Source organism: Vicugna pacos, chromosome 15 (genome assembly GCF_048564905.1).
Source record: "Vicugna pacos chromosome 15, VicPac4, whole genome shotgun sequence".
Classification (NCBI taxonomy): domain Eukaryota; kingdom Metazoa; phylum Chordata; class Mammalia; order Artiodactyla; family Camelidae; genus Vicugna; species Vicugna pacos.
This window is the reverse complement of record NC_133001.1, coordinates 3,090,163-3,115,922: the sequence shown is the minus strand read 5'-3', so window position 1 is coordinate 3,115,922 and position 25,760 is coordinate 3,090,163. Positions and strand designations below refer to the sequence as shown.

The 25,760-nt window shown below is 53.2% G+C and overlaps 2 protein-coding genes across 2 annotated transcripts in view; both read right to left on the bottom strand.

The window, feature by feature from the left end:
• Positions 1-435: 435 nt before the first annotated feature.
• On the bottom strand, positions 436-6,798 carry LOC116282805 (actin, cytoplasmic 1-like). Its single transcript, XM_072937457.1, has 4 exons — positions 6,736-6,798; positions 6,281-6,318; positions 3,844-3,937; positions 436-2,087 (listed from the first exon to the last, which is right to left on the bottom strand). The coding sequence occupies exons 3-4, from the start codon at positions 3,911-3,913 to the stop codon at positions 826-828; spliced, it is 1,332 nt and encodes a 443-aa protein (XP_072793558.1). The 5' UTR covers positions 3,914-3,937; positions 6,281-6,318; positions 6,736-6,798; the 3' UTR covers positions 436-825.
• Positions 6,799-7,546: 748 nt separating this feature from the next.
• Positions 7,547-25,760, bottom strand: part of LOC140685978 (uncharacterized) — a 90,562-nt gene continuing 72,348 nt past the window's right edge. The window contains exons 88-111 of the mRNA XM_072938372.1: positions 25,069-25,183; positions 24,569-24,630; positions 23,541-23,655; positions 23,042-23,103; positions 22,015-22,129; positions 21,517-21,578; positions 20,489-20,603; positions 19,991-20,052; positions 18,963-19,077; positions 18,465-18,526; positions 17,437-17,551; positions 16,939-17,000; positions 15,911-16,025; positions 15,411-15,472; positions 14,384-14,498; positions 13,886-13,947; positions 12,858-12,972; positions 12,358-12,419; positions 11,331-11,445; positions 10,831-10,892; positions 9,804-9,918; positions 9,306-9,367; positions 8,278-8,392; positions 7,547-7,841 (exon numbers count right to left, since the gene is read on the bottom strand). Of these exons, the coding sequence (XP_072794473.1) occupies positions 7,732-7,841; positions 8,278-8,392; positions 9,306-9,367; positions 9,804-9,918; positions 10,831-10,892; positions 11,331-11,445; positions 12,358-12,419; positions 12,858-12,972; positions 13,886-13,947; positions 14,384-14,498; positions 15,411-15,472; positions 15,911-16,025; positions 16,939-17,000; positions 17,437-17,551; positions 18,465-18,526; positions 18,963-19,077; positions 19,991-20,052; positions 20,489-20,603; positions 21,517-21,578; positions 22,015-22,129; positions 23,042-23,103; positions 23,541-23,655; positions 24,569-24,630; positions 25,069-25,183 (2,172 nt within the window). The 3' untranslated portion in view covers positions 7,547-7,731. The remainder of the gene's footprint in view (positions 7,842-8,277; positions 8,393-9,305; positions 9,368-9,803; positions 9,919-10,830; positions 10,893-11,330; positions 11,446-12,357; positions 12,420-12,857; positions 12,973-13,885; positions 13,948-14,383; positions 14,499-15,410; positions 15,473-15,910; positions 16,026-16,938; positions 17,001-17,436; positions 17,552-18,464; positions 18,527-18,962; positions 19,078-19,990; positions 20,053-20,488; positions 20,604-21,516; positions 21,579-22,014; positions 22,130-23,041; positions 23,104-23,540; positions 23,656-24,568; positions 24,631-25,068; positions 25,184-25,760) is intronic.

The window sequence follows — 25,760 nt, the reverse complement described above, 5'->3', positions numbered from 1 at the left end:
AGAGGGGTAGACCCAGCAAGTGAACGCTATTTCTCCTTTGCAGCTTCCTCCCTGCAGGACTAGTCCCAAGTTATTTTACTTTTACTTTTTTCCTACCATATTTGTGGTGTCTCCGTCTTTTGAAGAAGGCAATGTTCTGTCAGAGTTCAGCAGGTGCTCTGCTTGGCTGGGTGGGTCCATGGATGTGAGTTTTGGTGTATTTGTGGGAGACGGTGAGCTACGAGGATTCCTCTACTCCACCATCTTGGCTGATCCCCCACCCCCCTTTTTTTAAAGCTGTACACTTTATCGAACTGGTCTCAAGTCAGTGTACAGGTAAACCCTGGCTGCCTCCATGCCTCAGCCTACTCTCAAGGGGACCAAAAGCCTTCATACATCTCAAGTTTGGGGACAAAAAGGGGGGGCTGATCATTCAAAATAAAACAAAAGCAAGACTTAATGTAATTTTTTTTTTTGGAGACCATCACTTACACAAAAGCAATGCCATCACCCTCCCCTGTGTGGATTTAGGCAAGGACTGGCCCTTCTCCTTAGAGAAGTGGGGCAGCTTTCAGGAAGTCAAGGGACTTCCTATAACAATGCATCTTACATTCGAAATGACTATTTTAAAAAATGTACGAAGTCCTCAGCCACAAGGTAGAACTTTGGGGATGGTTGATCCAACTGCCTGCTGTCACCTTCACTGTTCCAGTTTTTAAGTCCTGAGTCAGTACCAAAAAAAAAAAAATATTCAAAAGAAAAAAAAATAAAACTATGCCAATCTCGTCACCTTTTCTGTGCAAGTTAGGTTTTGTCATGAAAAGGGTGGAAGGTAACTCAGTCCGCCTAGAAGCACTTGCGGTGGACGATGGAGGGACCAAACTCATCATACTCTTGGTTGCTGATCCACATCTGCTGGAAGGTGGGCAGTGAGGCCAGGATGGAACCACCCATCCACACGGAGTACTTGCGCTCAGAGGGCGCAATGATCTTGACCTTCACCGTGCTGGGGGCCAGGGCAGTGAGCTCCTTCTGCATCCTGCCGGTGATGCCGGGGTACATGGTGGTCCCGCCAGACAGCACCGTGTTGGCATAGAGGTTCTTGTGGATGTCCATGTCACACTTCATGATGGAGTTGAAGGTAGTCTCGTGGATGCCACAGGCTTCCAGGCCCAGGAAGGCAGGCTGGAAGAGAGCCTCAGGGCAGCGGAAGCGCTCGCTGCCAATGGTGATGACCTGACCATCGGGCAGCTCATAGCTCTTCTCCAGGGAGGAGCTGGAGGCGGCAGTGGCCATCTCCTGCTCCAAGTCCAGGGCGACGTAGCAGAGCTTCTCTTTGATGTCACGCACGATTTCCCGCTCGGCCGTGGTGGTGAACCTGTAGCCACGTTCCATGAGGATCTTCATAAGGTAGTCTGTCAGGTCCCGGCCAGCCAGGTCCAGACGCAGGGTGGCGTGGGGGAGGGCATGCCCCTCGTAGGTGGGCACAGTGTGAGTGACCCCATCACCAGAGTCCATCACAATGCCAGTGGTGCGGCCAGAGGTGTACAAGGACAGCACAGCCTGGATGGCCACGTACAAGGCTGGGGTGTTGAAGGTCTCGAACATAATCTGAATCATCTTCTCACGGTTGGCCTTGGGGTTCAGTGCGGCCTCAGTCAGCAGCAATGGGTGCTCCTCTGGGGCCACGCGCAGCTCATTATAGAAGGTGTGGTGCCAGATCTTCTCCATGTCATCCCAGTTGGTGACAATGCCGTGTTCAATGGGGTACTTGAGGGTCAGGATGCCTCTCTTGCTTTGGGCCTCATTACCTACGTAGGAGTCCTTCTGGTCCATGCCTACCATGACGCCCTGGTACCGGGGGCGTCCCACGACGGAGGGGAAGACGGCCTGGGGGGCATCGCTGCCCGCGAAGCCGGCCTTGCACATGCCGGAGCCGCTGTCAACCACGATTGCAGCAGTATCGTTATCCATGGCAAACTGGTGGTGGAGTAGACCAGTGGCAAAGGTGGAGCGGTGAGAGGCCTGTGCTGTTGGAGTGGACGTGGTCTCAGCTGTCATCTTGAAGTTTCTTGACCCACTCGTGCAAGAAGGTATGTAAGACACACCTAAGAAATAATGTATATTAGGTTTTCAATATTGACATAAGGTTATTGAAAAGGTAAAAAATTAATTTAATTGCCACAGAATTATTAGAAATTAAGTCTTTTATATTTCAAGATCACTGTAGTATTCACTGAAAACATTTTTAGCATTTAGGGAATGAATGCTATTAATTTCTTCTGTTTCCAAAATTAGTTTGGTTTGTTACCTCATGCTAATGTTTAAAAGCCTTTCTATGAGAGAATCATCAAAAAATTAGCTATCCTAAAAAAAAAAAAAAAAGCTAGTGCTTCCATACAGAAATTAATCTCATTTGAGTAACAAATGCCAATTCAACATATAGTCTTGATGTCTGACAGTTGTGAGGAGTGGCTGTGGTTTACCCCAGTTCTAGCCCCTTCCTGCTTCCGGAATTCTCTGCAGTGGCAATGATCTAATCTTGCTTCAGTGCAAACATATGACGCCATCTGAAAGGAGTTCTCTCAAGTTTCCTCATCAGTTCCCAGATCACCTATCACCTTTTTTTCTCTTTCCTTTCACTGTATCCTTCCCTTTTCAAAGGTAGCTCTAGATCTGTGGTCTTAATTCTTCCCCCCTTTTATATTCTTTTGATGGATTATCCCCACCACTTCTTTTTTCTCTCTGCTTAATGGCAGGAACTTACATCGGTAATTTCTGCTTCAACTCTTTGCCTCCCTCTGGCTATAAACGTGCTCAGAAAGAAAAACAAAATTACGCTTTTCCTTGATGCTTTATGTCTTGAATTCTCTAGTGGCTCTTCTCCCAGATTTCTCTAAACACAAATCTACCCTCTTGCTATTCTGAGCGTGGTCTCAAGACAAGCAACAAGAGTGTCAGCTTAGAACTCATTAGAAATGCAGAATCTCAGACCTACTGTTCAGAATGCACACTTTTCAATGGGTCCCCAGGTGACTAGTTAAAATTTGAGACAGTCTCGTCTATACCGAGTCTACTCGACTTAACTGATTATTCTGAAAAATCTAGCCTCAAGTGCCCACTATAACACTTCTCCAAATTGAAACTGCATTAGAAGTTGCAAACTTTCTAATGGACTATTTATCAGGAAACAGCTTCCCTGCCCCCCTCACCCCCCATAACACACCCTGCTCTCTTCCTCTTCCTTATTCTCTTTTGGCCTAGGTGACACCATCCAGTAAGGCAGCAACACACTACATGACATGAAGGTCCAGACATTTACAGCTGCCCACATCTGCCTGTGTTCACCCACGGCAGGTAAAACCCAGCTCTGCGTGATCAGGCACCTCAGTCCTCACTGCCTGCCCAACAATGAGGAATATGGGGACAGTGGGAACATTCGTGCTTCTCGGACAAGCTACGGTGCTGGAAGCTCACTTCAGGTCCATCTCACATTTCAGACACTTCCTTTTTCCAAAGAACTGATCTACCTTCCCACCCTCTCCCACAGGCCCCTACCTCCTTTCCCTTCATTTACTGCCTGTCCCCTCTGCCGCTCTCATTCTTCATCCCCTCTTTCCTGCCTCATTTTCTGACTGTCCTTAGGTCACAGAGCATCCTGAAATGAAACAATTAAGCTCCTTAAATGGCACTCTCAATTTAACCTGTCGTTGACACCTAAGTTATAAAATTTACCTCCTTTTCTCATTTTTCCCTCACTATACCTTCACCGGGTGATTTTTCTTTGGCTTTTAGAATATATCAGAATTCATGTTGGAAATCAACATTCTGTCAGATGGCTTTTTAATAAAATACAGGTCTTACCTTCTACTTGTCCACTTAATATATTTTTTCCTGTTTGACCTGCAGCTCCAGATGAAATATCCACATACATTTGTGGTAGACTCTCAGAGATACTCTGTTAAAATCAATATTAATAATGAGTCGCATAAAGAATTCCTAATCCCTAAGAAAATCCCTGCATTTCAAAACTTAAAAAAAAAGCCTTCCTATTTTAAAAGCAATTTAGACTTAAAAACAAGAGAAGAGTATCTTGGGAAACCAAACATATAAATAGAAAACTTCATATACATTTTCTAGAACAAGCCTATCTTTTATTTTCATTTGGCTTTTGATTCAGTAAGCTGAACATGGAAAGCCAGAGCAAGTATTTTCACAGGCAAAATATTGACTTATATTCACATTTCAACAAAGAATTAACTTCAAAACACCTAACTTCACTCTACATTCCCCCACAAAAATGAAGATATATTTAAAAATAAGTATTTTTGTTGGTAAAATTGAATTGCTTTGTAGTACATGTGAAACTAACATGGTAAATTGACCACACTTCAATAAAAAAGCAAAACTTAAAATGCACTTATTTTAAAACAAGTACTTTCATAAATATACTTGCTATAAATTTAAAATATTTCTAACGACAGATACTGATTTAGTATTAAATTGAGATCCTTGACATGAAAACAAACCTTGGAGACTGTCACATTGAGTACTGACAGAACACTGTAGAAGCTGCTTCATTTCAGTAAACAATGGCTTAGCACAATCTTATTATTTGATAAAACTTTTATAGTTAGGAAAACTAGTTGAATAAAGTAGCAAAGTAATAAGAAAAACATTGATGCCTTAATAACAGCGGAATCTTTAAGTACAGTTATGCAATTCTTCAAAAAACTACAAGGATTTCTCTCTGTCCAGAGTGTTCCTTCCCTGGGCCTTCACGTCACTGGCTCCTTCCCGTCCTTCCCTTGGCAGCTTTGGTCACATTCTGATCTGTGCCAACTAAGTGAATTCCACTCTTACTCCACACCCATCATAACTACAGACACGCCCCTTCTGTCAAAAACCAAAGTTCTCCACTTCCTTTACCTGAAGGACTTACTGTGACTGACAGAGGATTCCTGTTTACTTGTCCTTCTGTTCCTACCACTACAGCCTAACCCCTCAACCCTTAGGTCAGTTCAGTGTCTTAACTGCCTGGCACGCAGTTGGTGTTCAGAAGCAGGAATTCCTTTAAGGTCAAAACATCGAAAATCTCAAGATGCCCACAAGCACCAAATCACTCTATACCTATCAGAGATCTCCACTAATAGTCTACTAAAACACGACATACCCCCATTTTAATGAGAACTCCACATGCCCACTCAAACTTTCCCATTCTTAACTATCCACTGCCGTTTTCTTGTCCTTCAGGTGTCAAAAAGTGTCCTCAGCACTTAGTAAGTCATTCATTGTCACTGTGATCATCCTGTCTTACACTTTATAGCACCATTTGCAGATGACATCTTTTCACATTTGTTACATTTGTTCACTGCACACACCTCAGAGTTAAGTGCCAGTGTCCTTTTACCAACAAGGTCACTGACATTCAATCAGCTCCAACAGGTTTTTCCAAGACCCCACAGCTTATGCATGACAGAACAAAGATGCCAACATATCTGCTGACTTGAAATACAGTGCTGTGCCACTAGGCAGCACCTGTCTAGATCCAAGAGTTCAGGGTCAATTTACCTCTCTTCACAGCTGTCAGCTTAGAACACTCCACCAATGTTACTTACAATACTTCAACTACGGTCACGATTAAAGTACAACATGCAGGCCACACTAACTATCCCATATGGGCTGTCCTCATTACAATGTCACTAACCCAAACTGTTGGTATACTAACCCCACATATTTACTAATCTTCACCATGCTTTTGATTTACATGAAACTATCCCTGCAGATCTACTTGACAAGAAAACTGTAATATTTCCAACTCACGGGCATTTGCTTTTGAAGGTCAAATTGGCAAAAACATAAAACAAAACACAACAATATGAAAACAGTCTTCTTTTTGACCCAAAACATTTTTCTCTGAATATGCCTTGAGAGTTGGACAAATCCATTTATAAGAAACACACACAACTGGTCACAGGCTGAAAAAGAATAACTCTCTACTTTTTAGAGAAAACAGCTCAAGAAGTCAAATCGATTCCATAGGACAAATAAGCATTGCTTTCTGGGCTATAAACACTGGTTTCATTAGGTAACACTGGAAAATTAACAAGAGGATACTAGGTACTAGTAAGACCTTTAGCACTCAAAGAATTTCTTAATGGAAGATTCAAAAACATAAGAAAAATATGTATGGGAAAATGCAAAAAGAGAAACTAACCTCAAAGCATCCCTTCACTTATGTATTAACAAAACTAGTTAATATTTAAGGGCGATACTAATAATAATAAAAATAGAATACTACCTCTAAACGAGAAGATGATTCTGTATCTTCCTGGATACCTGAATGAAAAGACGAAATGTTACATATAAAACTAAGGCACAGACACATAAATAAGAATACTTACAAATTAAATTTTGAACACACATATACATCAACTGTCACTCATGCATATTACTATATAATAAAGCAGAAAAGCCACTTTAAAAAGTTGTACCATTTTCTGGACGAAAAACATCATCAAACATGGGACAGTTATAAAGATAGATGTTAAATGGAAACCATTAAAAACAAATGGTCATAACATATACATTTACAAACAGCAGAATTTCATAATATTTTTTGGAGAACTGAAAACTGAACCGAATAGTACTACCTGTAATGCATACATTCTATCTCTTACTGAGCTAAAAAATCCACCCTGGCACACTACGTATAACGATAGAGAAAAAAACTATCATGAATGTTCATCAACTTACTTAATGTACAGCTTTTTTCTGCTGCAGTAACAGACGTCAAAGAGCCATGATCGGCCAGTTCCTCTGGAGCAATGTGAATCGACTCAGAAACATGAAGTGATCTGTCAATTTCAGGCCCAGCCAAGACTTCCTATAAACACACACACACACAAAAACAAGAACCAAAAGTTACAAACCATTAACATAATACACATGGACTTTCAGTAAAATAGTAACCAGGACAACAAGAACGCACGCCACCTCTCAGATCATAAGCCCTCTCCCCTGGGAGGAGCTGCCGATACACATAAAAGGGAGGCCCTTCTCTCGACTCTGCCACCGGGAGGGAGCCAGGAAGACGACTCGCCACGCAGAAGTCTGACCGCTCTCCAACCCAGGGCGGAGGCATACGGCGAACGGCACAAGGGACAGGAGAGCCCGTGGCAGGTCGCTTAGGTCACGGAGCGCTGGGAAGCCCGCACTGGGTCTTCAGAGACACAACCCAGTGCACACAGGGGGAAGCGAGGGCGCTTCCGGGGAAGGGCAGCCTGGGCCAAAGGCTGCGGGGTCAAGCACCAGAGGAAGTCGCAAGGGAAACTACAGCACTGTTACTGGCCATGGGCTGGAAAAGGGCAAAAGCCCCTACGTTCAAGGCCAGACATCCCCTGGTAACTTTCAGATCAGGATGGCCACAGGAAAAAAAGCCAAGATCAAACGACGACAGGAAAGCACCTGACTGCCACAGGGCTCTGTCCGCCTCCAGCGTCCCCTCATAAACGCTAACGGAAAAGAACTGGGCCACACCACGTAGATACAGACACCCGTTTCGCGAGGTGAGTCTCCAAAATTACTGCAGGTGCGTCGGTCGTGCAGTCACACGACGTGAAGCACCCGGTAACTGTAGGAGGTGTGCACTGGGATAAACCCTGTAAGCCCGCAGACCTTCCCGGGCAAATGCAAACTTGGGGACGCAGGCGCAAAGCACCCAGGCGTCCCCGCTGCAGCGTGCCCTGACGCTTACCTACCGAACGAAGGAGAAGAACAGTGACAAAGGGAGACGGTTACCTCTTTATCAGAAAAGAAATCGGCCTCGTCCGGTTCTCCGCTTTGGGGCACTGTCACGTGGCCTGTAAGAAGGAGTCACACGTACATCAATGGGGACACGAGCCTCTGGGAACTTCAACCCCCCCTCCTCTCCTCACCTATCCCCAACTCATGCGTGCTTCAGTGCAATCAAGGGGCACAAAAGGAGGTCAGGGGGCTAAAGCACTTCCTGGAAGGAGAAGCGCCGTCGTGCTGGGATCTCTGTGAGGACAGGTGGCAAAGGCCAACCGCCCAAAAGGGGACGGATACTGTGCCAGGACCTACACCTTTCAGGTGTTCCACAGTAGGCGTTCTGTTAAGGGAGGCAGTGGGCATCGAATCCAGGAAGTCCTGCATGCTAAGCATGCATTCACTCTACCGCAGAGCTGCACTGCTCCCTCCGAAAATTGAGTTTCTGGACAGACGCCTGATCAAGACAAGAGAGGGACAGAAAACCCCCAGACGTGTACACTAGCTTACCGAACGTGTCAGCTGGGCCAGCTCCATCAACACAGCTCAACGTGTCATGCGCTGTTACTGGCCCTGGAGCAAGTCCAAACGTCTGGCTATCGGTTGCTGGCTCAGTCGCCAACCCCTAGGAACACAGAGGGCAATTAAACAAGAACCGAACGCCAGAAACCATCACATTCACGCACGGGGTCTTTCCCCCAGTTAGTCATGGGGACAACAAGTACGCACGCCACCTCTCAGATCATAAGCCCTCTCCCCTGGGAGGAGCTGCCGATACACATAAAAGGGAGGCCCTTCTCTCGACTCTGCCACCGGGAGGGAGCCAGGAAGACGACTCGCCACGCAGAAGTCTGACCGCTCTCCAACCCAGGGCGGAGGCATACGGCGAACGGCACAAGGGACAGGAGAGCCCGTGGCAGGTCGCTTAGGTCACGGAGCGCTGGGAAGCCCGCACTGGGTCTTCAGAGACACAACCCAGTGCACACAGGGGGAAGCGAGGGCGCTTCCGGGGAAGGGCAGCCTGGGCCAAAGGCTGCGGGGTCAAGCACCAGAGGAAGTCGCAAGGGAAACTACAGCACTGTTACTGGCCATGGGCTGGAAAAGGGCAAAAGCCCCTACGTTCAAGGCCAGACATCCCCTGGTAACTTTCAGATCAGGATGGCCACAGGAAAAAAAGCCAAGATCAAACGACGACAGGAAAGCACCTGACTGCCACAGGGCTCTGTCCGCCTCCAGCGTCCCCTCATAAACGCTAACGGAAAAGAACTGGGCCACACCACGTAGATACAGACACCCGTTTCGCGAGGTGAGTCTCCAAAATTACTGCAGGTGCGTCGGTCGTGCAGTCACACGACGTGAAGCACCCGGTAACTGTAGGAGGTGTGCACTGGGATAAACCCTGTAAGCCCGCAGACCTTCCCGGGCAAATGCAAACTTGGGGACGCAGGCGCAAAGCACCCAGGCGTCCCCGCTGCAGCGTGCCCTGACGCTTACCTACCGAACGAAGGAGAAGAACAGTGACAAAGGGAGACGGTTACCTCTTTATCAGAAAAGAAATCGGCCTCGTCCGGTTCTCCGCTTTGGGGCACTGTCACGTGGCCTGTAAGAAGGAGTCACACGTACATCAATGGGGACACGAGCCTCTGGGAACTTCAACCCCCCCTCCTCTCCTCACCTATCCCCAACTCATGCGTGCTTCAGTGCAATCAAGGGGCACAAAAGGAGGTCAGGGGGCTAAAGCACTTCCTGGAAGGAGAAGCGCCGTCGTGCTGGGATCTCTGTGAGGACAGGTGGCAAAGGCCAACCGCCCAAAAGGGGACGGATACTGTGCCAGGACCTACACCTTTCAGGTGTTCCACAGTAGGCGTTCTGTTAAGGGAGGCAGTGGGCATCGAATCCAGGAAGTCCTGCATGCTAAGCATGCATTCACTCTACCGCAGAGCTGCACTGCTCCCTCCGAAAATTGAGTTTCTGGACAGACGCCTGATCAAGACAAGAGAGGGACAGAAAACCCCCAGACGTGTACACTAGCTTACCGAACGTGTCAGCTGGGCCAGCTCCATCAACACAGCTCAACGTGTCATGCGCTGTTACTGGCCCTGGAGCAAGTCCAAACGTCTGGCTATCGGTTGCTGGCTCAGTCGCCAACCCCTAGGAACACAGAGGGCAATTAAACAAGAACCGAACGCCAGAAACCATCACATTCACGCACGGGGTCTTTCCCCCAGTTAGTCATGGGGACAACAAGTACGCACGCCACCTCTCAGATCATAAGCCCTCTCCCCTGGGAGGAGCTGCCGATACACATAAAAGGGAGGCCCTTCTCTCGACTCTGCCACCGGGAGGGAGCCAGGAAGACGACTCGCCACGCAGAAGTCTGACCGCTCTCCAACCCAGGGCGGAGGCATACGGCGAACGGCACAAGGGACAGGAGAGCCCGTGGCAGGTCGCTTAGGTCACGGAGCGCTGGGAAGCCCGCACTGGGTCTTCAGAGACACAACCCAGTGCACACAGGGGGAAGCGAGGGCGCTTCCGGGGAAGGGCAGCCTGGGCCAAAGGCTGCGGGGTCAAGCACCAGAGGAAGTCGCAAGGGAAACTACAGCACTGTTACTGGCCATGGGCTGGAAAAGGGCAAAAGCCCCTACGTTCAAGGCCAGACATCCCCTGGTAACTTTCAGATCAGGATGGCCACAGGAAAAAAAGCCAAGATCAAACGACGACAGGAAAGCACCTGACTGCCACAGGGCTCTGTCCGCCTCCAGCGTCCCCTCATAAACGCTAACGGAAAAGAACTGGGCCACACCACGTAGATACAGACACCCGTTTCACGAGGTGAGTCTACGAAACTACTACAGGTGCGTCGGTCGTGCAGTCACACGACGTGAAGCACCCGGTAACTGTAGGAGGTGTGCACTGGGATAAACCCTGTAAGCCCGCAGACCTTCCCGGGCAAATGCAAACTTGGGGACGCAGGCTCAAAGCACCCAGGCGTCCCCGCTGCAGCGTGCCCTGACGCTTACCTACCGAACGAAGGAGAAGAACAGTGACAAAGGGAGACGGTACCTCTTTATCAGAAAAGAAATCGGCCTCGTCCGTTTCTCCGCTTTGGGGCACTGTCACGTGGCCTGTAAGAAGGAGTCACACGTACATCAATGGGGACACGAACCTCTGGGAACTTCAAACCCCCCCTCCTCTCCTCACCTATCCCCAGCTCATGCGTGCTTCAGTGCAACCAAGGGGCACAAAAGGAGGTCAGGGGGCTAAAGCACTTCCTGGAAGGAGAAGCGCCGTCGTGCTGGGATCTCTGTGAGGACAGGTGGCAAAGGCCAACCGCCCCAAAGGGGACGGATACTGTGCCAGGACCTACACCTTTCAGGTGTTCCACAGTAGGCGTTCTGTTTAAGGGAGGCAGTGGGCATCGAATCCAGGAAGTCCTGCATGCTAAGCATGCATTCACTCTACCGCAGAGCTGCACTGCTCCCTCCGAAAATTGAGTTTCTGGACAGATGCCTGATCAAGACAAGAGAGGGACAGAAAACCCCCAGACGTGTACACTAGCTTACCGAACGTGTCAGCTGGGCCAGCTCCATCAACACAGCTCAACGTGTCATGCGCTGTTACTGGCCCTGGAGCAAGTCCAAACGTCTGGCTATCGGTTGCTGGCTCAGTCGCCAACCCCTAGGAACACAGAGGGCAATTAAACAAGAACCGAACGCCAGAAACCATCACATTCACGCACGGGGTCTTTCCCCCAGTTAGTCATGGGGACAACAAGTACGCACGCCACCTCTCAGATCATAAGCCCTCTCCCCTGGGAGGAGCTGCCGATACACATAAAAGGGAGGCCCTTCTCTCGACTCTGCCACCGGGAGGGAGCCAGGAAGACGACTCGCCACGCAGAAGTCTGACCGCTCTCCAACCCAGGGCGGAGGCATACGGCGAATGGCACAAGGGACAGGAGAGCCCGTGGCAGGTCGCTTAGGTCACGGAGCGCTGGGAAGCCCGCACTGGGTCTTCAGAGACACAACCCAGTGCACACAGGGGGAAGCGAGGGCGCTTCCGGGGAAGGGCAGCCTGGGCCAAAGGCTGCGGGGTCAAGCACCAGAGGAAGTCGCAAGGGAAACTACAGCACTGTTACTGGCCATGGGCTGGAAAAGGGCAAAAGCCCCTACGTTCAAGGCCAGACATCCCCTGGTAACTTTCAGATCAGGATGGCCACAGGAAAAAAAGCCAAGATCAAACGACGACAGGAAAGCACCTGACTGCCACAGGGCTCTGTCCGCCTCCAGCGTCCCCTCATAAACGCTAACGGAAAAGAACTGGGCCACACCACGTAGATACAGACACCCGTTTCGCGAGGTGAGTCTCCAAAACTACTGCAGGTGCGTCGGTCGTGCAGTCACACGACGTGAAGCACCCGGTAACTGTAGGAGGTGTGCACTGGGATAAACCCTGTAAGCCCGCAGACCTTCCCGGGCAAATGCAAACTTGGGGACGCAGGCGCAAAGCACCCAGGCGTCCCCGCTGCAGCGTGCCCTGACGCTTACCTACCGAACGAAGGAGAAGAACAGTGACAAAGGGAGACGGTACCTCTTTATCAGAAAAGAAATCGGCCTCGTCCGGTTCTCCGCTTTGGGGCACTGTCACGTGGCCTGTAAGAAGGAGTCACACGTACATCAATGGGGACACGAACCTCTGGGAACTTCAAACCCCCCCTCCTCTCCTCACCTATCCCCAGCTCATGCGTGCTTCAGTGCAACCAAGGGGCACAAAAGGAGGTCAGGGGGCTAAAGCACTTCCTGGAAGGAGAAGCGCCGTCGTGCTGGGATCTCTGTGAGGACAGGTGGCAAAGGCCAACCGCCCAAAAGGGGACGGATACTGTGCCAGGACCTACACCTTTCAGGTGTTCCACAGTAGGCGTTCTGTTTAAGGGAGGCAGTGGGCATCGAATCCAGGAAGTCCTGCATGCTAAGCATGCATTCACTCTACCGCAGAGCTGCACTGCTCCCTCCGAAAATTGAGTTTCTGGACAGACGCCTGATCAAGACAAGAGAGGGACAGAAAACCCCCAGACGTGTACACTAGCTTACCGAACGTGTCAGCTGGGCCAGCTCCATCAACACAGCTCAACGTGTCATGCGCTGTTACTGGCCCTGGAGCAAGTCCAAACGTCTGGCTATCGGTTGCTGGCTCAGTCGCCAACCCCTAGGAACACAGAGGGCAATTAAACAAGAACCGAACGCCAGAAACCATCACATTCACGCACGGGGTCTTTCCCCCAGTTAGTCATGGGGACAACAAGTACGCACGCCACCTCTCAGATCATAAGCCCTCTCCCCTGGGAGGAGCTGCCGATACACATAAAAGGGAGGCCCTTCTCTCGACTCTGCCACCGGGAGGGAGCCAGGAAGACGACTCGCCACGCAGAAGTCTGACCGCTCTCCAACCCAGGGCGGAGGCATACGGCGAACGGCACAAGGGACAGGAGAGCCCGTGGCAGGTCGCTTAGGTCACGGAGCGCTGGGAAGCCCGCACTGGGTCTTCAGAGACACAACCCAGTGCACACAGGGGGAAGCGAGGGCGCTTCCGGGGAAGGGCAGCCTGGGCCAAAGGCTGCGGGGTCAAGCACCAGAGGAAGTCGCAAGGGAAACTACAGCACTGTTACTGGCCATGGGCTGGAAAAGGGCAAAAGCCCCTACGTTCAAGGCCAGACATCCCCTGGTAACTTTCAGATCAGGATGGCCACAGGAAAAAAAGCCAAGATCAAACGACGACAGGAAAGCACCTGACTGCCACAGGGCTCTGTCCGCCTCCAGCGTCCCCTCATAAACGCTAACGGAAAAGAACTGGGCCACACCACGTAGATACAGACACCCGTTTCGCGAGGTGAGTCTCCAAAATTACTGCAGGTGCGTCGGTCGTGCAGTCACACGACGTGAAGCACCCGGTAACTGTAGGAGGTGTGCACTGGGATAAACCCTGTAAGCCCGCAGACCTTCCCGGGCAAATGCAAACTTGGGGACGCAGGCGCAAAGCACCCAGGCGTCCCCGCTGCAGCGTGCCCTGACGCTTACCTACCGAACGAAGGAGAAGAACAGTGACAAAGGGAGACGGTTACCTCTTTATCAGAAAAGAAATCGGCCTCGTCCGGTTCTCCGCTTTGGGGCACTGTCACGTGGCCTGTAAGAAGGAGTCACACGTACATCAATGGGGACACGAGCCTCTGGGAACTTCAACCCCCCCTCCTCTCCTCACCTATCCCCAACTCATGCGTGCTTCAGTGCAATCAAGGGGCACAAAAGGAGGTCAGGGGGCTAAAGCACTTCCTGGAAGGAGAAGCGCCGTCGTGCTGGGATCTCTGTGAGGACAGGTGGCAAAGGCCAACCGCCCAAAAGGGGACGGATACTGTGCCAGGACCTACACCTTTCAGGTGTTCCACAGTAGGCGTTCTGTTAAGGGAGGCAGTGGGCATCGAATCCAGGAAGTCCTGCATGCTAAGCATGCATTCACTCTACCGCAGAGCTGCACTGCTCCCTCCGAAAATTGAGTTTCTGGACAGACGCCTGATCAAGACAAGAGAGGGACAGAAAACCCCCAGACGTGTACACTAGCTTACCGAACGTGTCAGCTGGGCCAGCTCCATCAACACAGCTCAACGTGTCATGCGCTGTTACTGGCCCTGGAGCAAGTCCAAACGTCTGGCTATCGGTTGCTGGCTCAGTCGCCAACCCCTAGGAACACAGAGGGCAATTAAACAAGAACCGAACGCCAGAAACCATCACATTCACGCACGGGGTCTTTCCCCCAGTTAGTCATGGGGACAACAAGTACGCACGCCACCTCTCAGATCATAAGCCCTCTCCCCTGGGAGGAGCTGCCGATACACATAAAAGGGAGGCCCTTCTCTCGACTCTGCCACCGGGAGGGAGCCAGGAAGACGACTCGCCACGCAGAAGTCTGACCGCTCTCCAACCCAGGGCGGAGGCATACGGCGAATGGCACAAGGGACAGGAGAGCCCGTGGCAGGTCGCTTAGGTCACGGAGCGCTGGGAAGCCCGCACTGGGTCTTCAGAGACACAACCCAGTGCACACAGGGGGAAGCGAGGGCGCTTCCGGGGAAGGGCAGCCTGGGCCAAAGGCTGCGGGGTCAAGCACCAGAGGAAGTCGCAAGGGAAACTACAGCACTGTTACTGGCCATGGGCTGGAAAAGGGCAAAAGCCCCTACGTTCAAGGCCAGACATCCCCTGGTAACTTTCAGATCAGGATGGCCACAGGAAAAAAAGCCAAGATCAAACGACGACAGGAAAGCACCTGACTGCCACAGGGCTCTGTCCGCCTCCAGCGTCCCCTCATAAACGCTAACGGAAAAGAACTGGGCCACACCACGTAGATACAGACACCCGTTTCGCGAGGTGAGTCTCCAAAACTACTGCAGGTGCGTCGGTCGTGCAGTCACACGACGTGAAGCACCCGGTAACTGTAGGAGGTGTGCACTGGGATAAACCCTGTAAGCCCGCAGACCTTCCCGGGCAAATGCAAACTTGGGGACGCAGGCGCAAAGCACCCAGGCGTCCCCGCTGCAGCGTGCCCTGACGCTTACCTACCGAACGAAGGAGAAGAACAGTGACAAAGGGAGACGGTACCTCTTTATCAGAAAAGAAATCGGCCTCGTCCGGTTCTCCGCTTTGGGGCACTGTCACGTGGCCTGTAAGAAGGAGTCACACGTACATCAATGGGGACACGAACCTCTGGGAACTTCAAACCCCCCCTCCTCTCCTCACCTATCCCCAGCTCATGCGTGCTTCAGTGCAACCAAGGGGCACAAAAGGAGGTCAGGGGGCTAAAGCACTTCCTGGAAGGAGAAGCGCCGTCGTGCTGGGATCTCTGTGAGGACAGGTGGCAAAGGCCAACCGCCCCAAAGGGGACGGATACTGTGCCAGGACCTACACCTTTCAGGTGTTCCACAGTAGGCGTTCTGTTTAAGGGAGGCAGTGGGCATCGAATCCAGGAAGTCCTGCATGCTAAGCATGCATTCACTCTACCGCAGAGCTGCACTGCTCCCTCCGAAAATTGAGTTTCTGGACAGACGCCTGATCAAGACAAGAGAGGGACAGAAAACCCCCAGACGTGTACACTAGCTTACCGAACGTGTCAGCTGGGCCAGCTCCATCAACACAGCTCAACGTGTCATGCGCTGTTACTGGCCCTGGAGCAAGTCCAAACGTCTGGCTATCGGTTGCTGGCTCAGTCGCCAACCCCTAGGAACACAGAGGGCAATTAAACAAGAACCGAACGCCAGAAACCATCACATTCACGCACGGGGTCTTTCCCCCAGTTAGTCATGGGGACAACAAGTACGCACGCCACCTCTCAGATCATAAGCCCTCTCCCCTGGGAGGAGCTGCCGATACACATAAAAGGGAGGCCCTTCTCTCGACTCTGCCACCGGGAGGGAGCCAGGAAGACGACTCGCCACGCAGAAGTCTGACCGCTCTCCAACCCAGGGCGGAGGCATACGGCGAACGGCACAAGGGACAGGAGAGCCCGTGGCAGGTCGCTTAGGTCACGGAGCGCTGGGAAGCCCGCACTGGGTCTTCAGAGACACAACCCAGTGCACACAGGGGGAAGCGAGGGCGCTTCCGGGGAAGGGCAGCCTGGGCCAAAGGCTGCGGGGTCAAGCACCAGAGGAAGTCGCAAGGGAAACTACAGCACTGTTACTGGCCATGGGCTGGAAAAGGGCAAAAGCCCCTACGTTCAAGGCCAGACATCCCCTGGTAACTTTCAGATCAGGATGGCCACAGGAAAAAAAGCCAAGATCAAACGACGACAGGAAAGCACCTGACTGCCACAGGGCTCTGTCCGCCTCCAGCGTCCCCTCATAAACGCTAACGGAAAAGAACTGGGCCACACCACGTAGATACAGACACCCGTTTCGCGAGGTGAGTCTCCAAAATTACTGCAGGTGCGTCGGTCGTGCAGTCACACGACGTGAAGCACCCGGTAACTGTAGGAGGTGTGCACTGGGATAAACCCTGTAAGCCCGCAGACCTTCCCGGGCAAATGCAAACTTGGGGACGCAGGCGCAAAGCACCCAGGCGTCCCCGCTGCAGCGTGCCCTGACGCTTACCTACCGAACGAAGGAGAAGAACAGTGACAAAGGGAGACGGTTACCTCTTTATCAGAAAAGAAATCGGCCTCGTCCGGTTCTCCGCTTTGGGGCACTGTCACGTGGCCTGTAAGAAGGAGTCACACGTACATCAATGGGGACACGAGCCTCTGGGAACTTCAACCCCCCCTCCTCTCCTCACCTATCCCCAACTCATGCGTGCTTCAGTGCAATCAAGGGGCACAAAAGGAGGTCAGGGGGCTAAAGCACTTCCTGGAAGGAGAAGCGCCGTCGTGCTGGGATCTCTGTGAGGACAGGTGGCAAAGGCCAACCGCCCAAAAGGGGACGGATACTGTGCCAGGACCTACACCTTTCAGGTGTTCCACAGTAGGCGTTCTGTTAAGGGAGGCAGTGGGCATCGAATCCAGGAAGTCCTGCATGCTAAGCATGCATTCACTCTACCGCAGAGCTGCACTGCTCCCTCCGAAAATTGAGTTTCTGGACAGACGCCTGATCAAGACAAGAGAGGGACAGAAAACCCCCAGACGTGTACACTAGCTTACCGAACGTGTCAGCTGGGCCAGCTCCATCAACACAGCTCAACGTGTCATGCGCTGTTACTGGCCCTGGAGCAAGTCCAAACGTCTGGCTATCGGTTGCTGGCTCAGTCGCCAACCCCTAGGAACACAGAGGGCAATTAAACAAGAACCGAACGCCAGAAACCATCACATTCACGCACGGGGTCTTTCCCCCAGTTAGTCATGGGGACAACAAGTACGCACGCCACCTCTCAGATCATAAGCCCTCTCCCCTGGGAGGAGCTGCCGATACACATAAAAGGGAGGCCCTTCTCTCGACTCTGCCACCGGGAGGGAGCCAGGAAGACGACTCGCCACGCAGAAGTCTGACCGCTCTCCAACCCAGGGCGGAGGCATACGGCGAACGGCACAAGGGACAGGAGAGCCCGTGGCAGGTCGCTTAGGTCACGGAGCGCTGGGAAGCCCGCACTGGGTCTTCAGAGACACAACCCAGTGCACACAGGGGGAAGCGAGGGCGCTTCCGGGGAAGGGCAGCCTGGGCCAAAGGCTGCGGGGTCAAGCACCAGAGGAAGTCGCAAGGGAAACTACAGCACTGTTACTGGCCATGGGCTGGAAAAGGGCAAAAGCCCCTACGTTCAAGGCCAGACATCCCCTGGTAACTTTCAGATCAGGATGGCCACAGGAAAAAAAGCCAAGATCAAACGACGACAGGAAAGCACCTGACTGCCACAGGGCTCTGTCCGCCTCCAGCGTCCCCTCATAAACGCTAACGGAAAAGAACTGGGCCACACCACGTAGATACAGACACCCGTTTCACGAGGTGACTCTCCAAAACTACTGCAGGTGCGTCGGTCGTGCAGTCACACGACGTGAAGCACCCGGTAACTGTAGGAGGTGTGCACTGGGATAAACCCTGTAAGCCCGCAGACCTTCCCGGGCAAATGCAAACTTGGGGACGCAGGCGCAAAGCACCCAGGCGTCCCCGCTGCAGCGTGCCCTGACGCTTACCTACCGAACGAAGGAGAAGAACAGTGACAAAGGGAGACGGTTACCTCTTTATCAGAAAAGAAATCGGCCTCGTCCGGTTCTCCGCTTTGGGGCACTGTCACGTGGCCTGTAAGAAGGAGTCACACGTACATCAATGGGGACACGAGCCTCTGGGAACTTCAACCCCCCCTCCTCTCCTCACCTATCCCCAACTCATGCGTGCTTCAGTGCAACCAAGGGGCACAAAAGGAGGTCAGGGGGCTAAAGCACTTCCTGGAAGGAGAAGCGCCGTCGTGCTGGGATCTCTGTGAGGACAGGTGGCAAAGGCCAACCGCCCAAAAGGGGACGGATACTGTGCCAGGACCTACACCTTTCAGGTGTTCCACAGTAGGCGTTCTGTTAAGGGAGGCAGTGGGCATCGAATCCAGGAAGTCCTGCATGCTAAGCATGCATTCACTCTACCGCAGAGCTGCACTGCTCCCTCCGAAAATTGAGTTTCTGGACAGACGCCTGATCAAGACAAGAGAGGGACAGAAAACCCCCAGACGTGTACACTAGCTTACCGAACGTGTCAGCTGGGCCAGCTCCATCAACACAGCTCAACGTGTCATGCGCTGTTACTGGCCCTGGAGCAAGTCCAAACGTCTGGCTATCGGTTGCTGGCTCAGTCGCCAACCCCTAGGAACACAGAGGGCAATTAAACAAGAACCGAACGCCAGAAACCATCACATTCACGCACGGGGTCTTTCCCCCAGTTAGTCATGGGGACAACAAGTACGCACGCCACCTCTCAGATCATAAGCCCTCTCCCCTGGGAGGAGCTGCCGATACACATAAAAGGGAGGCCCTTCTCTCGACTCTGCCACCGGGAGGGAGCCAGGAAGACGACTCGCCACGCAGAAGTCTGACCGCTCTCCAACCCAGGGCGGAGGCATACGGCGAACGGCACAAGGGACAGGAGAGCCCGTGGCAGGTCGCTTAGGTCACGGAGCGCTGGGAAGCCCGCACTGGGTCTTCAGAGACACAACCCAGTGCACACAGGGGGAAGCGAGGGCGCTTCCGGGGAAGGGCAGCCTGGGCCAAAGGCTGCGGGGTCAAGCACCAGAGGAAGTCGCAAGGGAAACTACAGCACTGTTACTGGCCATGGGCTGGAAAAGGGCAAAAGCCCCTACGTTCAAGGCCAGACATCCCCTGGTAACTTTCAGATCAGGATGGCCACAGGAAAAAAAGCCAAGATCAAACGACGACAGGAAAGCACCTGACTGCCACAGGGCTCTGTCCGCCTCCAGCGTCCCCTCATAAACGCTAACGGAAAAGAACTGGGCCACACCACGTAGATACAGACACCCGTTTCGCGAGGTGAGTCTCCAAAATTACTGCAGGTGCGTCGGTCGTGCAGTCACACGACGTGAAGCACCCGGTAACTGTAGGAGGTGTGCACTGGGATAAACCCTGTAAGCCCGCAGACCTTCCCGGGCAAATGCAAACTTGGGGACGCAGGCGCAAAGCACCCAGGCGTCCCCGCTGCAGCGTGCCCTGACGCTTACCTACCGAACGAAGGAGAAGAACAGTGACAAAGGGAGACGGTTACCTCTTTATCAGAAAAGAAATCGGCCTCGTCCGGTTCTCCGCTTTGGGGCACTGTCACGTGGCCTGTAAGAAGGAGTCACACGTACATCAATGGGGACACGAGCCTCTGGGAACTTCAACCCCCCCTCCTCTCCTCACCTATCCCCAACTCATGCGTGCTTCAGTGCAATCAAGGGGCACAAAAGGAGGTCAGGGGGCTAAAGCACTTCCTGGAAGGAGAAGCGCCGTCGTGCTGGGATCTCTGTGAGGACAGGTGGCAAAGGCCAACCGCCCAAAAGGGGACGGATACTGTGCCAGGACCTACACCTTTCAGGTGTTCCACAGTAGGCGTTCTGTTAAGGGAGGCAGTGGGCATCGAATCCAGGAAGTCCTGCATGCTAAGCATGCATTCACTCTACCGCAGAGCTGCACTGCTCCCTCCGAAAATTGAGTTTCTGGACAGACGCCTGATCAAGACAAGAGAGGGACAGAAAACCCCCAGACGTGTACACTAGCTTACCGAACGTGTCAGCTGGGCCAGCTCCATCAACACAGCTCAACGTGTCATGCGCTGTTACTGGCCCTGGAGCAAGTCCAAACGTCTGGCTATCGGTTGCTGGCTCAGTCGCCAACCCCTAGGAACACAGAGGGCAATTAAACAAGAACCGAACGCCAGAAACCATCACATTCACGCACGGGGTCTTTCCCCCAGTTAGTCATGGGGACAACAAGTACGCACGCCACCTCTCAGATCATAAGCCCTCTCCCCTGGGAGGAGCTGCCGATACACATAAAAGGGAGGCCCTTCTCTCGACTCTGCCACCGGGAGGGAGCCAGGAAGACGACTCGCCACGCAGAAGTCTGACCGCTCTCCAACCCAGGGCGGAGGCATACGGCGAACGGCACAAGGGACAGGAGAGCCCGTGGCAGGTCGCTTAGGTCACGGAGCGCTGGGAAGCCCGCACTGGGTCTTCAGAGACACAACCCAGTGCACACAGGGGGAAGCGAGGGCGCTTCCGGGGAAGGGCAGCCTGGGCCAAAGGCTGCGGGGTCAAGCACCAGAGGAAGTCGCAAGGGAAACTACAGCACTGTTACTGGCCATGGGCTGGAAAAGGGCAAAAGCCCCTACGTTCAAGGCCAGACATCCCCTGGTAACTTTCAGATCAGGATGGCCACAGGAAAAAAAGCCAAGATCAAACGACGACAGGAAAGCACCTGACTGCCACAGGGCTCTGTCCGCCTCCAGCGTCCCCTCATAAACGCTAACGGAAAAGAACTGGGCCACACCACGTAGATACAGACACCCGTTTCACGAGGTGACTCTCCAAAACTACTGCAGGTGCGTCGGTCGTGCAGTCACACGACGTGAAGCACCCGGTAACTGTAGGAGGTGTGCACTGGGATAAACCCTGTAAGCCCGCAGACCTTCCCGGGCAAATGCAAACTTGGGGACGCAGGCGCAAAGCACCCAGGCGTCCCCGCTGCAGCGTGCCCTGACGCTTACCTACCGAACGAAGGAGAAGAACAGTGACAAAGGGAGACGGTTACCTCTTTATCAGAAAAGAAATCGGCCTCGTCCGGTTCTCCGCTTTGGGGCACTGTCACGTGGCCTGTAAGAAGGAGTCACACGTACATCAATGGGGACACGAGCCTCTGGGAACTTCAACCCCCCCTCCTCTCCTCACCTATCCCCAACTCATGCGTGCTTCAGTGCAATCAAGGGGCACAAAAGGAGGTCAGGGGGCTAAAGCACTTCCTGGAAGGAGAAGCGCCGTTGTGCTGGGATCTCTGTGAGGACAGGTGGCAAAGGCCAACCGCCCAAAAGGGGACGGATACTGTGCCAGGACCTACACCTTTCAGGTGTTCCACAGTAGGCGTTCTGTTAAGGGAGGCAGTGGGCATCGAATCCAGGAAGTCCTGCATGCTAAGCATGCATTCACTCTACCGCAGAGCTGCACTGCTCCCTCCGAAAATTGAGTTTCTGGACAGACGCCTGATCAAGACAAGAGAGGGACAGAAAACCCCCAGACGTGTACACTAGCTTACCGAACGTGTCAGCTGGGCCAGCTCCATCAACACAGCTCAACGTGTCATGCGCTGTTACTGGCCCTGGAGCAAGTCCAAACGTCTGGCTATCGGTTGCTGGCTCAGTCGCCAACCCCTAGGAACACAGAGGGCAATTAAACAAGAACCGAACGCCAGAAACCATCACATTCACGCACGGGCTCTTTCCCCCAGTTAGTCATGGGGACAACAAGTACGCACGCCACCTCTCAGATCATAAGCCCTCTCCCCTGGGAGGAGCTGCCGATACACATAAAAGGGAGGCCCTTCTCTCGACTCTGCCACCGGGAGGGAGCCAGGAAGACGACTCGCCACGCAGAAGTCTGACCGCTCTCCAACCCAGGGCGGAGGCATACGGCGAACGGCACAAGGGACAGGAGAGCCCGTGGCAGGTCGCTTAGGTCACGGAGCGCTGGGAAGCCCGCACTGGGTCTTCAGAGACACAACCCAGTGCACACAGGGGGAAGCGAGGGCGCTTCCGGGGAAGGGCAGCCTGGGCCAAAGGCTGCGGGGTCAAGCACCAGAGGAAGTCGCAAGGGAAACTACAGCACTGTTACTGGCCATGGGCTGGAAAAGGGCAAAAGCCCCTACGTTCAAGGCCAGACATCCCCTGGTAACTTTCAGATCAGGATGGCCACAGGAAAAAAAGCCAAGATCAAACGACGACAGGAAAGCACCTGACTGCCACAGGGCTCTGTCCGCCTCCAGCGTCCCCTCATAAACGCTAACGGAAAAGAACTGGGCCACACCACGTAGATACAGACACCCGTTTCACGAGGTGAGTCTCCGAAACTACTGCAGGTGCGTCGGTCGTGCAGTCACACGACGTGAAGCACCCGGTAACTGTAGGAGGTGTGCACTGGGATAAACCCTGTAAGCCCGCAGACCTTCCCGGGCAAATGCAAACTTGGGGACGCAGGCGCAAAGCACCCAGGCGTCCCCGCTGCAGCGTGCCCTGACGCTTACCTACCGAACGAAGGAGAAGAACAGTGACAAAGGGAGACGGTACCTCTTTATCAGAAAAGAAATCGGCCTCGTCCGGTTCTCCGCTTTGGGGCACTGTCACGTGGCCTGTAAGAAGGAGTCACACGTACATTAATGGGGACACAAACCTCTGGGAACTTCAAACCCCCCCTCCTCTCCTCACCTATCCCCAGCTCATACGTGCTTCAGTGCAACCAAGGGGCACAAAAGGAGGTCAGGGGGCTAAAGCACTTCCTGGAAGGAGAAGCGCCGTCGTGCTGGGATCTCTGTGAGGACAGGTGGCAAAGGCCAACCGCCCCAAAGGGGACGGATACTGTGCCAGGACCTACACCTTTCAGGTGTTCCACAGTAGGCGTTCTGTTAAGGGAGGCAGTGGGCATCGAATCCAGGAAGTCCTGCATGCTAAGCATGCATTCACTCTACCGCAGAGCTGCACTGCTCCCTCCGAAAATTGAGTTTCTGGACAGACGCCTGATCAAGACAAGAGAGGGACAGAAAACCCCCAGACGTGTACACTAGCTTACCGAACGTGTCAGCTGGGCCAGCTCCATCAACACAGCTCAACGTGTCATGCGCTGTTACTGGCCCTGGAGCAAGTCCAAACGTCTGGCTATCGGTTGCTGGCTCAGTCGCCAACCCCTAGGAACACAGAGGGCAATTAAACAAGAACCGAACGCCAGAAACCATCACATTCACGCACGGGGTCTTTCCCCCAGTTAGTCATGGGGACAACAAGTACGCACGCCACCTCTCAGATCATAAGCCCTCTCCCCTGGGAGGAGCTGCCGATACACATAAAAGGGAGGCCCTTCTCTCGACTCTGCCACCGGGAGGGAGCCAGGAAGACGACTCGCCACGCAGAAGTCTGACCGCTCTCCAACCCAGGGCGGAGGCATACGGCGAACGGCACAAGGGACAGGAGAGCCCGTGGCAGGTCGCTTAGGTCACGGAGCGCTGGGAAGCCCGCACTGGGTCTTCAGAGACACAACCCAGTGCACACAGGGGGAAGCGAGGGCGCTTCCGGGGAAGGGCAGCCTGGGCCAAAGGCTGCGGGGTCAAGCACCAGAGGAAGTCGCAAGGGAAACTACAGCACTGTTACTGGCCATGGGCTGGAAAAGGGCAAAAGCCCCTACGTTCAAGGCCAGACATCCCCTGGTAACTTTCAGATCAGGATGGCCACAGGAAAAAAAGCCAAGATCAAACGACGACAGGAAAGCACCTGACTGCCACAGGGCTCTGTCCGCCTCCAGCGTCCCCTCATAAACGCTAACGGAAAAGAACTGGGCCACACCACGTAGATACAGACACCCGTTTCACGAGGTGAGTCTCCAAAACTACTGCAGGTGCGTCGGTCGTGCAGTCACACGACGTGAAGCACCCGGTAACTGTAGGAGGTGTGCACTGGGATAAACCCTGTAAGCCCGCAGACCTTCCCGGGCAAATGCAAACTTGGGGACGCAGGCGCAAAGCACCCAGGCGTCCCCGCTGCAGCGTGCCCTGACGCTTACCTACCGAACGAAGGAGAAGAACAGTGACAAAGGGAGACGGTTACCTCTTTATCAGAAAAGAAATCGGCCTCGTCCGGTTCTCCGCTTTGGGGCACTGTCACGTGGCCTGTAAGAAGGAGTCACACGTACATTAATGGGGACACGAGCCTCTGGGAACTTCAACCCCCCCCTCCTCTCCTCACCTATCCCCAACTCATGCGTGCTTCAGTGCAACCAAGGGGCACAAAAGGAGGTCAGGGGGCTAAAGCACTTCCTGGAAGGAGAAGCGCCGTCGTGCTGGGATCTCTGTGAGGACAGGTGGCAAAGGCCAACCGCCCAAAAGGGGACGGATACTGTGCCAGGACCTACACCTTTCAGGTGTTCCACAGTAGGCGTTCTGTTTAAGGGAGGCAGTGGGCATCGAATCCAGGAAGTCCTGCATGCTAAGCATGCATTCACTCTACCGCAGAGCTGCACTGCTCCCTCCGAAAATTGAGTTTCTGGACAGACGCCTGATCAAGACAAGAGAGGGACAGAAAACCCCCAGACGTGTACACTAGCTTACCGAACGTGTCAGCTGGGCCAGCTCCATCAACACAGCTCAACGTGTCATGCGCTGTTACTGGCCCTGGAGCAAGTCCAAACGTCTGGCTATCGGTTGCTGGCTCAGTCGCCAACCCCTAGGAACACAGAGGGCAATTAAACAAGAACCGAACGCCAGAAACCATCACATTCACGCACGGGCTCTTTCCCCCAGTTAGTCATGGGGACAACAAGTACGCACGCCACCTCTCAGATCATAAGCCCTCTCCCCTGGGAGGAGCTGCCGATACACATAAAAGGGAGGCCCTTCTCTCGACTCTGCCACCGGGAGGGAGCCAGGAAGACGACTCGCCACGCAGAAGTCTGACCGCTCTCCAACCCAGGGCGGAGGCATACGGCGAACGGCACAAGGGACAGGAGAGCCCGTGGCAGGTCGCTTAGGTCACGGAGCGCTGGGAAGCCCGCACTGGGTCTTCAGAGACACAACCCAGTGCACACAGGGGGAAGCGAGGGCGCTTCCGGGGAAGGGCAGCCTGGGCCAAAGGCTGCGGGGTCAAGCACCAGAGGAAGTCGCAAGGGAAACTACAGCACTGTTACTGGCCATGGGCTGGAAAAGGGCAAAAGCCCCTACGTTCAAGGCCAGACATCCCCTGGTAACTTTCAGATCAGGATGGCCACAGGAAAAAAAGCCAAGATCAAACGACGACAGGAAAG